Genomic DNA, 14,630 nt, shown 5'->3' on the forward strand with positions numbered 1-14,630 from the left:
TGGCTCTCTGCTTGCCTGTTGTTGGTGTATAGAAATGCTAGCAATTTTTGCACATTGATTTTTGTATCCTGAGACTTTGCCAAAGTTGCTTATCAGCTTAAGAAACTTTGGGGCTGAGACAATGGGGCTTTCTAGATATAGGATCATGTTACTTGCAAACACAGATAGTTTGACTTCCTCTCTTCCTATTTGAATACCTTTATTTCTTTCTCTTGCTTCATTGCCCTGGCCAGAACTTCCAATACTGTTTTGAATAGGAGCCCAGTTCTGAGCCCTTGCTGGAGAGGTGTTTCAGTCCTTTGGAGGAAAAACGGCACTCTGGCCTTTTGAGTTTTCAGCGTTTTTGCATTGATTCTTTCTCATCTTTGTGGGCTTATCTACCTTCAGTCTTTGAGGTTGCTGACCTTTGGATGGGGCTTTTGTGTTTGTTGTTTTCTGTTTGTTTTTCTTTTTAGAGTCTTGCCACTCTTCCACAGGGCTGCTGTGGTTTGCTGGGGCTCCACTCCAGACCCTAGTTGCCTTGGTTTTTCCTGTACCTGGAGGTATCACTGGTGAAACAGCAAAGATGGCACCCTGCCCCTTCCTCTGGAAGCTCTGTCCCAGGAGTGTACTGGCCTATTGCCAGCCGGAACACACCTGTAGGAGGTGGCAGGAGACCCCAGTTGGGAGGTCTCATCCAGTCAGGAGGAACAGGATCAGGGGCTTGCTTAAAGAAGCAGTCTGGCTGGCTGGGCACGGTGGCTCATGCCTGTAATCCTAGCACTTTGGGAGGCCGAGGCGGGCGGATCACAAGGTCAGGAGATCGAGACCATCCTGGCTAACACAGTGAAACCCTGTCTCTATCAAAAATACAAAAAAGAAATTAGCCTGGCGTGGTGGCGGGGTCCTGTAGTCCCAGCTACTCAGGAGGCTGAGGCAGGAGAAAGGCGTGAACCCGGGAGGTGGAGCTTGCAGTGAGCTGAGATCACATCACTGCACTCCAGCATGGGTGACAGAGCAAGACTCTGTCTCAAAAAAAAAAAAGAGCAGTCTGGCTGCTTTTTGGTAAGGCACCTGTGCTGTGTTGGGGATCCCTTCAGTCCCCAAATGGTTTGGGCTCTGGAAGGCCCACAAACTGGACCGGCTGAGAAGCCCAGACAGCCAAGGTGGTGGCCTGGCCTGCCCCTCAGGCACTCCATCCCAGGGAGAAATTAGAGCTCTGTCGGCCCTGTAGAACCTGAGTGGGGGTGGCCAGAGGCCCCAGCTGGGAGGACCCGGCTGGGAGGACCTGCCCTGCGAGGAGTGGATCAGGGTCCAACTTAAAGAAATAGCCTGGCCTCGCCTTGACAAAACAGCTGTGTTGTGGTGGGGAACTGCCTTAGACTCTCCAAAGCGCGCAGGCTGGAACAGCTAAGTCCTCGTCCAACCAACCCAGGCGGCAGCCCTCCCCTCCCCCAGGCACTCAGTCCCAGGGAGAAATCAGAGCCCTGTGCCTAATACCTGAGGACGGGTGTGGCTGGAGTGCCTGGCCGGGAGGTCCCACTCAGTGAGGAGGAATGGATGGGGCCCTGCTTAAAGAGGAAGCCGGGCCACAATCTGGCAAGGCTGCTGTGCCGCGCTGCTGGGGGTACCCTTCCTCCTCTGGACCATTTGGACTCTCCAAAGCCTGCAGGCTGGAATGGCTGAGTCATTCAACCAACACAGGTGGCGGCCTTCCCCTCCCTCAGGCACTCTGTCCCAGGGAGAGATCAGAGTTCTGTTCCTAATATGTGCGGGTGGATGTGGCTGGAGGGCCTGGCTGGGAGGTCCCACCCAGTGAAGAAGAATGGATCCTGCGCCACATTAAGAAGCAGTCTGGCCACGATCTGGCAAAGCTGTTGTGGTGCTCTGTTTTGGGGACTCCTCCTTGTCTGGGCCGTTTGGACTTTCCAAAGCCCACAGGCTGGAACAGCTGAGTCGACCAAACAACAGAGATGACGCCTGCCCATCCTCAAGGTGGCTCAGTCTGGTCTCAGGTAGGCTTCACCCTGTTGCCAGTAGCTGGCTGGAATTCCAAGCCAGTGAGTCTTATCTTGTGAGGTGCAGTGGAAGTGGGGCCTCCAGAAAGACGCCACTGGCTGGGTGCGGTGGCTCACGCCTGTAATCCCAACACTTTGGGAGGCAGAGGCGGGTGGATCACTTGAGGTCAGGAATTCCAGACCATCCTGGCCAACATGGCGAAACCCCGTCCCTACTAAAAATACAAAAATGAGCCCGGCGTGGTGGCGGGAGCCTGTAATCCCAGCTACTCGGAAGGCTGAGGCCAGAGAATCGCTCGAACCCGGGAGGCAGAGGTTGCAGTGAGCGGAGATGCCGCCACTGCACTCCAGCCTGGACAACAGAGTGAGACTGTCTCAAAAACAAAAAATAAAAAAAAGAGAGAGAGACGCCACTCAGCTCCCTGGATTCCGCCCCCTTCATAGGGGTATGTGGGAGACCTCCTGCCTTGTCTCCTGCCTCCTGTCTGAGTTGCAGACATGTTTGTTGGGGATTCTGGGCCGGAGTATGTAAAGCTCCTGGGTCTGTGCGTGCCTGAGCCGCTGCTCTGCCCAGACTCGGCACAGCTGTGTGTCAGACCCAAGGCCCTGGAAGCGTGGGCTCACAAGGGGATCTTCTGATCCACAAGTTGCAAAGATCCATGGGAGAAGCATGGTTTCCAGGGTCGCACAATCACTCACCGCTTTCCTTGGCCTGGTGTGGGGGTGTTGCTCCCAGGTGGGCTGTCGCCCCACCCGGCTTTTCTTCGTTCTCCGTGGGTCCAGGTATTTCCCTAATCAGTCCCAATGGGAGAACCTGGGTATTTCAGTTGAAGGTGATGTATTCACTCTCCCCTTTCGTTCCTCCCACTTAATTTTTCTGTAAACATAAAACTGTTCAAAAAGTAAAGCCTAGGCCGGGCGCGGTGGCGGGCGCCTGTAGTCCCAGCTACTTGGAGAGGCTGAGGCAGGAGAATGGCGTGAACCTGGGAGGCGGAGCTTGCAGTGAGCCAAGACTGCGCCACTGCACTCCAGCTTGGGCGACAGAGCAAGACTCCGTCTCAAAAAAAAAAAAAAAAAAAGTAAAGCCTATTAATTTAAAAACTATTCTAGTAGTGATATCATATTAAGGTTTTGCATAATGTTATTGAGAAAACTGGGTACTGTATATTCTTTCTTACAACTGGCTATGAATGTCTACAATTATCTCAATAAATTTTTTAAAAGCCTCCACAAAGACATGGAAAATATGAGAAAAAAAGAGCGGAAAAACACAATTATACAGTTTAATTATACATAAATGTATATAATTAAACATTAATTATACACACTAAATGTATATAATTAAACATTAATTATACACACTAAATGTATACAATTAAACATTAATTATACACACTAAATGTATACAATTAAACATTAATTATACACACTAAATGTATACAATTATACATTAATTATACACACTAAATGTATATAATTATACATTAATAGAGTTCTAGAAAAGAGAACAGGGTAAATAAAAGGAAGGAAATTATCAAATGAAACAGTGATTTCAGAGTAGAGACATGAATTTCAGATAAAAAGAGTCCACCCACCAAGTGCTCAGCAAAACAGATAATGGAAAAAACATCCAAGTTCTGGGTAGGTCACTGTGACATTTCAAAACATTAGGTATCAAGAAAAATTTTAAGCTTTCAGAAGTGGGGAAAACAAGTTGCCAAGAAAGGAATGACAATAACAATCATATTAACATCTGAGTTCTAATCAACAATGCACACTGAAAGCATTATCTTCCAAATTCAGATGAAAGAATATTTTAAACATAGAATTCTAAAGCCAAACTGTCCTTATGAAGGTAAAATAACTACATTTTCAGACATGCAAAGAACCCCAAATTTACCTTTCTGTATGCTTAGTGTTCCATTTTTGGAACACTAAGCATATGAGAATTATTTATATCGTACTGCTCAAGCTCATTGCCAAGGTCTGATGGCAAAAATTCAAAAAAATGCAACCTCAGACATAAATGGGCTAAGAAGTTACTTTATCATAGGTATGTATGTACGGGAAAAAGAAGAGATGTTGCTTAAGGATGTTCTCCGACAAAATGCATGATGTATCAGTCACGGTTCTTGGATTCAAGTAACCGAAGCAGACTCTAGTTAACTTACACAGAAAAGAGATTTATTATGAAGTTATCAGTTAGCTCACAGAAGTCTGGAGAATCAGGCTGAAAACACGGAGTGGGAGCTAGGAAGGTAGGCAGGAGGAACCACAGCTAAGGGCCTACCGTGGAAACAGCCTGGTTAGAAGGCTGCTGCTGATACTGGTACCCCTACTGCTCCTACCAGTGAACCTTATCCTACCAGCACATGGCACTGCAAAGGAGCGCTAATTGTCCTGCCATCTGTTGTTTTGGTTTATTTGTTATGGACTTCAGAGTTGAGTTAATCATAATCTGCAATTCACGGCACATTATCACCAGTTCACTGAAGGCTGCGCTTTTACCTTATTTGTTTTATTATTCTTCTTTCCCATCAGTCCCTATCCTCACTCTCATTCTCCTGCCCAACTTAATTACACTTAGCCTCTTAGTGTAATTAATATGTGTATACTTTCAACCCACTTTTCATATGTTTATTTATGTGTATATCCATGAAAATACACAGCGTTGTTTTACATTTTCATAAAGAGAATTATGCTACAAGTCTCATTCTGTTTCTTACTTTTTTCACTCAGTACTGGGTTTTGGAGACCTATCCATGTGGCTCTATGTAAATCTAGCTTATTACTTTTAATTGTTTTGTAATTTTCCATTCTATGAATATACAACAGTTTGCTTACCCCATCCCATGGTGATGAACACCTGGATTGCTTCCAATTCCTCACTATCACAAACGATGCTGCAATGAACAACCTCAACTATATTTCCTTAGGACTTGTGTGAGAATTTCTCTGGAATATATGCCCAGAAGCAGGATTGCTGGGTTGTAGGGTATACACATACTTAATTTCATGGTTTGGTACTGCCAAACTCTCTCTGGAATACCCGTACCAGTTTACATTCCAACTCATGGTTGTCCTTTTCCTCACATCCTCATCAGCCCTTGATAATATCTGACTTTCTACCTGTTACCATTGCTGTAGTGACTTCTCACCGTTATTTTAATTTTCATTTCTCAAATCATTAGTAGGGATAAAAATCTCTTGATATATTCAAATCTCCCCTTGTGTAAACTCAAGTTTCCCCTTCTGTAACTTATTCTTCATATCCTATGCCCATTTTCCTATTGCATTTACTATCTTCTTTTTCTATTTATTGTTCTTTTGTCAGGTTTGCATATCACAAACATATTCTCCTAATCTATCATCCTTCTGTTAGTTTTGTAATATTTCTGGCTTATTTGTGTTGCTGGCTCCAGATTCAAAGCCGTGAAAAGATTAGTCAGTCCTTGTTGCCTCGTGGTCAGGGAAAGGAAGTATCTGACCACCATCAGTTTCCATAGTAGGAAGTGGGATCCTGCCTCTCACCAAGACTCTAGAGGGAAATCCCCCAAAACAGGATGAAAGGATGTTTGGGAGCACTAGAGTTCATTCCTTTGGTTGTCTAACAACCACATATACTCTTCCTCCCATACTTACACTTTGAAAAAATGTTTCCACTGAATACAGTGCAAATATACCTCATATAAACCAAACATGCACCCATCCCCTTTCCAGAGTGAGAAAACCAAAAACATAAATTAGAATGCTTTCAGGGGCAAGCAATAGAAAACCCAACTCAAACTGTCTTGAATAGTAAATGCAATTCATTGGCTCACTTAACTGAAGAGTCCACGGGCAGGGAGACTTCAGGCATGGCATGATGCGGAATATGGTTCCATTTCTGTGATTCTCTTAGCTCTGCCTCCTCCGTTTTTCAGCTCCATCCTCAGGTAGGCCTTCCACATGTTCACAAGATGGCTAACAGCAGCAACCAGGCTACATGCTTCTTTGTTCTCACCCAGGGGAAGATAGGTCATTTCCTCCCTCAAAAGCTGAATAAAAGTCCTAAGCCTCATTGTGATTGGGTCATCCCTGAACCAGTCATCACTGTGGCTAGGAGGGTGAAATTACTCAGATCAGTTTATACCAATAAAGGCCTATACCTAGAGCTGGTGGTGGGGTCAATCCCACTCACATCCCATAGTTGTTATACAGCGCGGGAAGAGTGGAATGGATGCTGCAGAACAACTACAATGTCCACTACAAGGGAGTAAACTAAGAAAGAGGAAGATATGGGGTCCAAGAAAGATTGGGTTTGTGTTAGGTCATTCTTGCATTGCTACCAAGAACTACCTGCGACTAGGTAATTCATACAGAAAAGAGGTTTAGTTGGCTCATGGTTCTGCAGGTTTTACAGAAAGCATGGTGCTAGCATCTGGTTGGCTTTTAGAGAGCCCTAAGGTAGCTTACAATTATAGCAGAAGGCAAAGGGGAAGCAGGCGTGTCACATGGTGAAAGCAGGAGCAAAAGAGAGTTGGGGGGTGGGGTGCCACACACTTTTCATGGACCAGATTTCCCAGTAACTCACTCACTATTGCAAAGACAGTACTGAACCATGAGAGATCGGCCTCCATGACTGAAACTTCTCCCACCAGGCCCCACCTCCAGCATTCAACATGACATTTGGGTGAAGACAAATATCCAAACTATATCAGAGTCCAACCTAGAAGAATAATGAAGAGACGTCCCAGGACGACAGCTGTGCCACAGGCCTACAGAGCAATCAGTCCAGATTGGAACAGGAAGGTGGAGGACTCCAGGAAGAAGGTATCTGGGAAAAAGGGGGATTCAAATTATTTTATACTTTCCTTGAGAATTTGGAATAACTTTAGTTGATAAAGTCAGACAATGCAAGGAAGAAAAGAAAGACAATTAGAAACTCCAGGGGAAAAAAACTGTACAAGAAAAGAAATATAGGCCAGGCATGGTGGCCCACATCTGTAATCCCAGCATTTTGGTAAGCCGAGGCAGGTAGATAACTTGAGCCCGGAAGTTTGAGACCAACCTGGGCAATATGGAGAAACCCTGTCTCTACAAAACTACAAAAAAAAATTAGCTGGGCATGGTGACACACCCCGGTAGTCCCAGCTACTCGGGAGGCTGAGGAAGGAGGATCTCACCTGAGCCCCAGGGATCACAGCAGTGAGCTGTGATCGTGCAGCCGACTGCACGCCAGCCTGGGGGACAGAGCAAGACCTTGTCTCAAAAAAAAAATTTAAAAAAAAATAAATAATCATACTATGCTAATTGGATCTTTCTGGAACAATATTTATATCATCACAATAGTGTAAACACTTATCAACCCCAGATTATGCAGCTATTTTAACAGTTTCATTTTTGCTATTCATGTGAAACTGCTGCCTGGAATTTTCTATTCTCCTGTAACCATCCTATATTATTCCTGTCTCAGGATGACATAATTATGGTTATAAATAGGATATAATTTTTTTTTTATTTTTATTATTTTTTTTTTTTTTTTTTTGAGACGGAGTCTCGCTCTGTCGCCCAGGCTGGAGTGCAGTGGCGCAATCTCGGCTCACTGCAAGCTCCGCCTCCAGGGTTCACGCCATTCTCCTGCCTCAGCCTCTCCGAGTAGCGCCCGCCACCACGCCCGGCTAATTTTTTTTTGTTATTTTTAGTAGAGACGGGGTTTCACCGTGGTCTCGATCGCCTGACCTCATGATCCGCCCACCTCGGCCTCCCAAAGTGCTGGGATTACAAGCGTGAGCCACCGCGCCCGGCCAGGATATAAATTATTGACCTTCGGGCCGGGTACGGTGGCTCACGCCTGTAATCCTAGCACTTTGGGAAGTTGAGGCGGGTGGATCACCTGAGGTCAGAAGTTTGAGACCAGCCTGGCCAACATGGTGAAACCCCGTCTCTACTAAAAATACAAAAAAATTAGCTGAGCGTGCTCTCAGGCGCCTATAATCCCAGCTACTTGGGAGGCTGAGGCAGGAAAATCACTCGAACCCAGGAGGGGAAGGTTGCAGTGAGCTGAGATCATGCCATTGCACTCCAGCCTGGGTAACAAGAGCAAAACTCAGGCTCAAAAAAAAAAAGTATTAACCTTGTTAATATAAAAGTAAAAGTACAGATGGCAGAAGTTAAGATATAGAAAGGAGAATATAAGTCTATTAGTTAAAGGCACAAAGGTAAGGAATAGAGAATATGTAATTAGTGACATGGCTATATTGGGGAAATGAGAAGAGGGCATTTGGGTGGTATAAATAACAGGAAGTCAGTAGATAATGACTAAAATTGATAAATAAGTTAATAAATAGAAAAATCTGTATATATTTAGAGATATTAAGATAATTACCAGAAAAAAACAATAAAACAAACAAAGACTAGTCGATTTCCAGGTCAAGAAGACAGATTTATCACGTGTTTATCTCCACTTCCTCCTGAGACCCTGCTAAAAATGATCATAAATAAATTTTATTTTTATTTACTTATTTTTTATATTTTTGAGACGGAGTCTTGCTCTGTCTCCCAGACTGGAGTGCAGTGGAGCGATCTCAGCTTGCTGTAACCTCCGCTTCCCAGTTCAAGTGATTCTCCTGCCCCAGCCTCCTGAGTAGCTGGGATTACAGGTGTGAGCCTCCACACCCGGCTAATTTTTGTATTTTTAGTAGAGATGGGGTTTCACCATGTTGGCCAGGCTGGTTTTTAACTCCTGACCTCAGGTGATCTGCCCACCTCGGCCCCCCAAAGTGCTGGGATTACAGGCATAAGCCACCACACCCAGCCATAAATAAATTTTTAAAAAGGTAAAAAAAACACAGTGATGACAATGGGAGCAGGTTCATCAGCAGAAGAGAGATTTCATCTAATTTCTGGATGATAGGATGTAAATGGAGGAATGGTGACTGATGGAGCATGGTGGAGGAAGCCACAGCCTGGGGTAAGCATGGAGGTGATGCTTCAGAGGAAGGAGTTGCTCTTTCTCTGCAGGAGCCTGGAGTGTCTTGGTCTTGACAATGCCAGGTATGATGAAGGGTGGGAGTGAGATGTGGGGCTGAAAACAGGGATTTTAATTGAAAGGCTATATATAAAACTGTCAACTCATCCCTTTGTGTACAATTTACAGCAGCCAGGTGTCTACCTGTTAGGCAAAAAATATAGAGTTCTTTTCTAATGAAACTGAACAACCTTAGAGAAAAGACCATGGCATTTGGCATTCGGAGGGTCTGCAGTATAATAGTCAGATCCCTAATTATACTTAAAAAAAAGACACCGGTTGCCTAGCCCTGTCCCCATGCACAGAGCTTCCAATGAGATTTTTATTGCTGCATTCTTAAATATCAGCCAACAACCACTGATCAGCAAGCATTTGAGAAAAGACTGCAACATCAAAGACAGAGACCAAAATAAGCAAACAGGAAAGAATAATCCCAAAAGGTTTCAACTACATGATATTCTGGAAAAGGTAAAACTATGGAGACAGTAAAAAGATCTGCTCCCTAGGCCCTTGCAGTCTGGGCTTATGATGGGAGAGGCCGCCTCTAGGAGCCCTGAAATGCCTTTAGGGTCATTATTCCATTGTGTTGATGAATAACACCTGATTTCCTTTGTGATGGGGCCAGCCATACTAATTTCCTTATCAAACAGTAAACTGGGGGCTGGGTGAAGTGGCTCATGCCTGTAAACCCAGCACTTTGAGAGGCCGAGGTGGGTGGATCACTTGAGGTCAGATGTTCGAGACCAGTCTGGCCAACATGGTGAAACCCTGTCTCTACTAAAAATACAAAAATTACCCTGATGTGTTGGTGCGTGCTGTAATCCCAGGTACTTGGGAGGCTGAGCCAGCAGAATCACTTGAACCTGGGAGGTGGAGATTACAGTGGGCCGAGATAGCACTGCTGCACTCTGGCCTGGGCGACAGAGCAAGACTCCATCTCAAAAAAAAAAAAAAAAAAAAAGCAACAGTAATCTGGCCTTACCCTTATTATCTCCATTCAGGCTTTCTCATTTCTTTTTCAATATGGATAGGCTGAAAAGTTTCCAAATTTTTAAGTTCTGCTTCCATTTTGATTAACAATTCCATTCTTAAATCATTTCTCTCTTCTCTCATTTGACTATAACCAGGCAAAAGGAACAGGTTGCTCCTTCAACACTCTGCTTAGAATTAGCTTCAGCTAGTCATGGAAGAGTGAGTAGAATGGTGATTGGGCATTAGGAGATATTGATCAAAGAATAAAAATTTTCATTTAAACAGGAGGAATAGGTTCAATAGATCTATGGTACAACATAATGACTATGGTTAACAGCAATGTATTGTATACTTGGAAATCACTAAAGGAGTAGATTTTAAGTGTTCTCACCACACACAAAAATGGTAAGTATGTGAGGTAATGCATATATTCATTAGCTAGTTGTAGCCATTTCACAATGTATACATATTTTGAAACATCAGGATGTACTCCATAAATGTTTCCATTTTTATTTGTCAATTTCAAAAAAAAAGAAATGGGCTGGGCGTGGTGGCTCACACCTGTAATCCCAGCACTTTGGGTGGCTGAGGTGGGTGGATCACGAGGTCAGGTGTTCGAGACCACTGGCCAACACAGTGAAACTCCATCTCTACTAAAAATACAAAAAATTAGCCAGGTGTGGTGGCGGGCACCTGTAATCCCAGCTACTCGGGAGGCTGCGGCAGGAGAATCTCTTGAACCTGGGAGGTGGAGGTTGTGGTGAGCCGAGATCGCGTCACTGCACTCCAGCCTGGGCGACAGTGCGAGACTCTGTCTCAAAAAAAAAAAAAAAAAAGAAATGGCATCAGCTAAATATCCAATTTCATTGCTCACAAGTTCTAACTTCCATGGAACACTAGGACATGGACATTGTGGCATGATTATATCAAGCTAATTAACATACCCATCACCTAGCACATTTATCATTTTTGTAGTGAAAACATTTAAAATCTATTTTTTAAGCAATTTTGGAATATACAATACATTATTATTAACTATAGTCACTATGCTTGGCAATAGATATTGAAAATTTATTACTTCTAACTGAGACCTTATACTCTTTGATCAACATCTCCCCATTCCCCACCTTCACTCATCCACTCCCTGATAACCACCATTCTACTCTCTACTTCTGTAAGTTGGATTTTTTGGTTCCACATATAAGGAAGATCATGTAATATTTATCTTTCCATGACTGGTTTTTTTCACTTAGCATAAATGAAGGTATGTTCCTTCTATGCATAATTAGTTCAGAATTTTTATCATTAAGGGATGTTGAATTTTATTAAATGCTTTTCTGCATCTATTAAGATGACCATATTTTTTTCCATCATTCTATTGGTGTTATGTATCACATTTATTGATTTGCATATGTTGAGCTTTCCTTGCATCCCTGGAATAAATCCCATTTGATTATGGTGTATTCTCCTTTTGATGTGTTATTGGATTTGGTTTGCTTGTATTTTATTGAGCATTTTTTGCTTATATGTTCATCATGGATATTGGCCCGTAGCTTCCTTTTTTGTTGTGTTTATGCCTGATTTTTGAATTAGAGTAATGCTAGTTTCATAGAATAAATTCTGTTTAACATTTTAAGAATCATTTGAGAAGAATTGGTATTACTTCTTTATATGTTTGGTAGAATGTGGCAGTGAAGCTATTCAGACCTAGGATTTTCTTTCTTAGAAGACTTTTTATTACTGATGTAATCTCATTGCTCATTATTGGTATGTTCAGGTTTTTTCTTCTTGATTCAATCTTGGTAGGTCATTTGTGTCCAAATATTTATCCATTTCTTCTAGGATTTTCAGTTTGTTAGCATATGGTTGTTCATAATAGACTCTATGATCTTTTGTATTTCTGTAGTATCCATTGTAATAAATCCTCTTTGTTTCTGATTTTGTTTATTTAGGTCTTTTTTTTTTTTTTTTTGGTTAGTCTAGCTGGCAGTTTATCAATTTTATCTTCTCAAAAAACCTTTTCAAATTAGGAGGGCAGAGGAAGATGGTGGAATAGAAGCCTACACCATTCTTCCCCCGACCCCAACTGGAAAACCAAATTTTAACAATTATCTACATACAGAAAAGCACCATCACAAGAACAAAAAATCAGGTGAGCAATCACAGTACCTGGATTTAGCTTCATATCTCCGAAAGAGGCATTGAGCAGGGCAGGAGAGACAGTCTTGAATTGCCGACACCACACCTCTCCCATCCTCTGGCAGTGTCTGTGTGGTGCAGAGAGAGAATCTGTGTACTTTGGAGAGGGAGAGTGCAGCAGACTGGGATGACTTTACATTGAACTCAGTGCTGCCCTGTTGTAGCAGAGAATAAAGCTGTACTAGGCTCAGCCAGCACCTGCACATGGAGGAAGCATTTGGACCAGAGGGAAGTCAGCCATCTGAGTGGTCAGAACTTGAGTTTCTCAGCAAGCCTCACCACCATGGGCTGAAGTGCTCTGGGGTCCTAGGTAAACTTGAAATGCGGTCCAGGACACAGGAACTGCCATTCCTAGGCAAATCCTAGTGTCCAGCTGGGCTTAGAGCCAGGGAGACACCAGCTGGGGTCGCTAAGGGAGTGCTTGTGCCATTCCTCCCCCAACCCTAGGCAGTGCAGCTCAAGGCAATGAAAGTGACTCCCTCCTGTTTAAGGAGAGGAGACTGAAGAGTAAGCAGGACTTTGTCTTGCATCTTGGATACCAGCTCAGCCGCAGTAGGACAGGGCATTGGACAGAGTTGTGAGGCCCCCATTCTGGGCCCTAACTCCTGAATGACATTTCTAGATACATACTGGGCCAAAAGGGAACCCAGTGCCTTGAAGGGAAGGACCTAGTCCTGCAGGATTCATCATGTGCTGACTAAGCCCTTAGGCCCTGAATAACCAGCAGTAATATGCAGGGAGTATGCTGTGGGCCTTGACCTCTGAGATGTACTGGCTTCAGGTGTGACCCAGCACATTCCCAGCTGTGAAGGCTAAGGTGAAAGACTCCTTCTGTTTGAGAAAAGCAGAGGGAAAAGTAAAGGAGACTTTGCCTTGAACTTTAGGTACCAGCTCAGCTACAATGAGGTAGAACAACACGCAGGCTCTTGGGTTCCCTGAGTCCAGGCCTAGGCTCTTGGACAGCATTTCTGGACCTGCTTGAAGGGTAAGTCCCAGGCCAGGCAGCGTTCACCAAAAGCTGACAGAAGAGCCCTTGAGCTTTAATTGAATACCAGTCAGAATGGCTATTATTAAAAGGTCAAAGGCTGGGCATGGTGGCTCACGCCTGTAATCCCTACACTTTGGGAGGCCGAGGCAGGCGGATCACTTGAGGTCGGGAGTTCCAGACCAGCCTGACCAACATGGAGTAACCCCGTCTCTATTAAATTACGAAATTAGCTGGACGTGGTGGCACATGCCTGCAATCCCAGATACTCTGGAGGCCGAGGCAGGAGAATCACTTGAACCTGGGAGGCGGAGGTTGTGGTGAGCCAAGATTGCACATTGCACTCCAGCCTGGGCGACAAGAGCGAAACTCCGTCTCAAAAAAAAAAAAAAAAAAAGGCTGCACAGCAAAGGAAACAATCAACAAAGTGAAGAGACAATACACAGAATGGGAAAAAATACTTTTGCTAACTACCCATCTGACAAGGGAATTGATTACTAACCAGAATAAACAAGGAGCTCAAACAACTGTATTGGAAAAAAATCTAATACTCCAATCAAAAAATGGGCAAAAGAGTTGAATAGGCATTTCTCAAAAGAAGACATACAAATGACAAACAGGCATATGATAAGGTGCTCAATATCACTGACCATCAGAGAAATGCAAATCAAAACTATAGTGAGATATTATCTCACTTCAGTTAAAATGGCTTTTACCCAGGCGGAACCAAGATTGCTACGGTTGCTGTTTGCGGTGGTCTAGGGAGGAAGAAGTTGACACACCTGGTAACGGCTGCTGTCAGCCTTACACATCCCGGGACTCCCACGGTGCTTTCGAGAAGGGGTTGTTCACAATATAAACAGGTATCCAGCATTGAGGACCTGCCTACTCCAATGGAAAACCCTTATAAAGAATCTCTTAAGAAATGTATCTTGTGTGGAAAGCATGTAAATTATAAGAATGCACAGCTTTTGTCCCAGTTTGTTTCTCCATTTACTGGATGCATTTATGGAAGGCACATTACAGGTCTTTGTGGGAAGAAACAGAAAGAAATCACAAAAGCAATTAAGAGAGCTCAAATAATGGGGTTTATGCCAGTTACATACAAAGATCCTGCATATCTCAAGGACCCTAAAGTTTGTAACATCAGATATCAGGAATAAATTCTATCACGTTACCATCAATAAACTTATTTTACAGTAAAAAAGAAAAATGGCTTTTACCCAAAAGTCAGGCAATAACAAATGCTGGTGAGGACGTGGAGAAAAGGGAACACTAATACACTGTTGGTGGGAATGTAAATTAGTACAACTACTAAGGAGAACAGTTTGGAGGTTTCTCAATAAAACTAAAAATAGAGGCCAGGCGCGGTGGCTCACGCCTGTAATCCCAGCACTTTGGAAGGCCGAGGCGGGCGGATCACGAGGTCAGGAGATCGAGACCATCCTGGCTAACACAGTGAAACCCT

General features: G+C 43.8%; 1 protein-coding gene across 1 annotated transcript; it reads left to right on the forward strand.

Moving 5' to 3' along the window:
- Nucleotides 1–3,767: 3,767 nt before the first annotated feature.
- On the forward strand, nt 3,768–14,354 carry LOC129475317 (small ribosomal subunit protein bS18m-like). Its single transcript, XM_055267430.1, has 3 exons — nt 3,768–3,852; nt 12,625–12,729; nt 13,883–14,354. The coding sequence occupies exons 1-3, from the start codon at nt 3,768–3,770 to the stop codon at nt 14,323–14,325; spliced, it is 633 nt and encodes a 210-aa protein (XP_055123405.1). The 3' UTR covers nt 14,326–14,354.
- Nucleotides 14,355–14,630: the final 276 nt, after the last annotated feature.

This window comes from Symphalangus syndactylus, chromosome X, assembly GCF_028878055.3.
Source record: "Symphalangus syndactylus isolate Jambi chromosome X, NHGRI_mSymSyn1-v2.1_pri, whole genome shotgun sequence".
NCBI classification, from domain to species: Eukaryota; Metazoa; Chordata; class Mammalia; order Primates; family Hylobatidae; genus Symphalangus; species Symphalangus syndactylus.

Bases quoted from the DNA above. Each gene is read 5' to 3' on its own strand.
- LOC129475317 (XM_055267430.1), top strand. From the start codon at position 3,768: ATGCACACTGAAAGCATTATCTTCCAAATTCAGATGAAAGAATATTTT. The intron at 3,853-12,624 runs GTAAAATAACTA...CCCCAACCCTAG, and splicing joins GCCAAACTGTCCTTATGAAG to GCAGTGCAGCTCAAGGCAAT. The intron at 12,730-13,882 runs GTAGGACAGGGC...GCTTTTACCCAG, and splicing joins TGGATACCAGCTCAGCCGCA to GCGGAACCAAGATTGCTACG.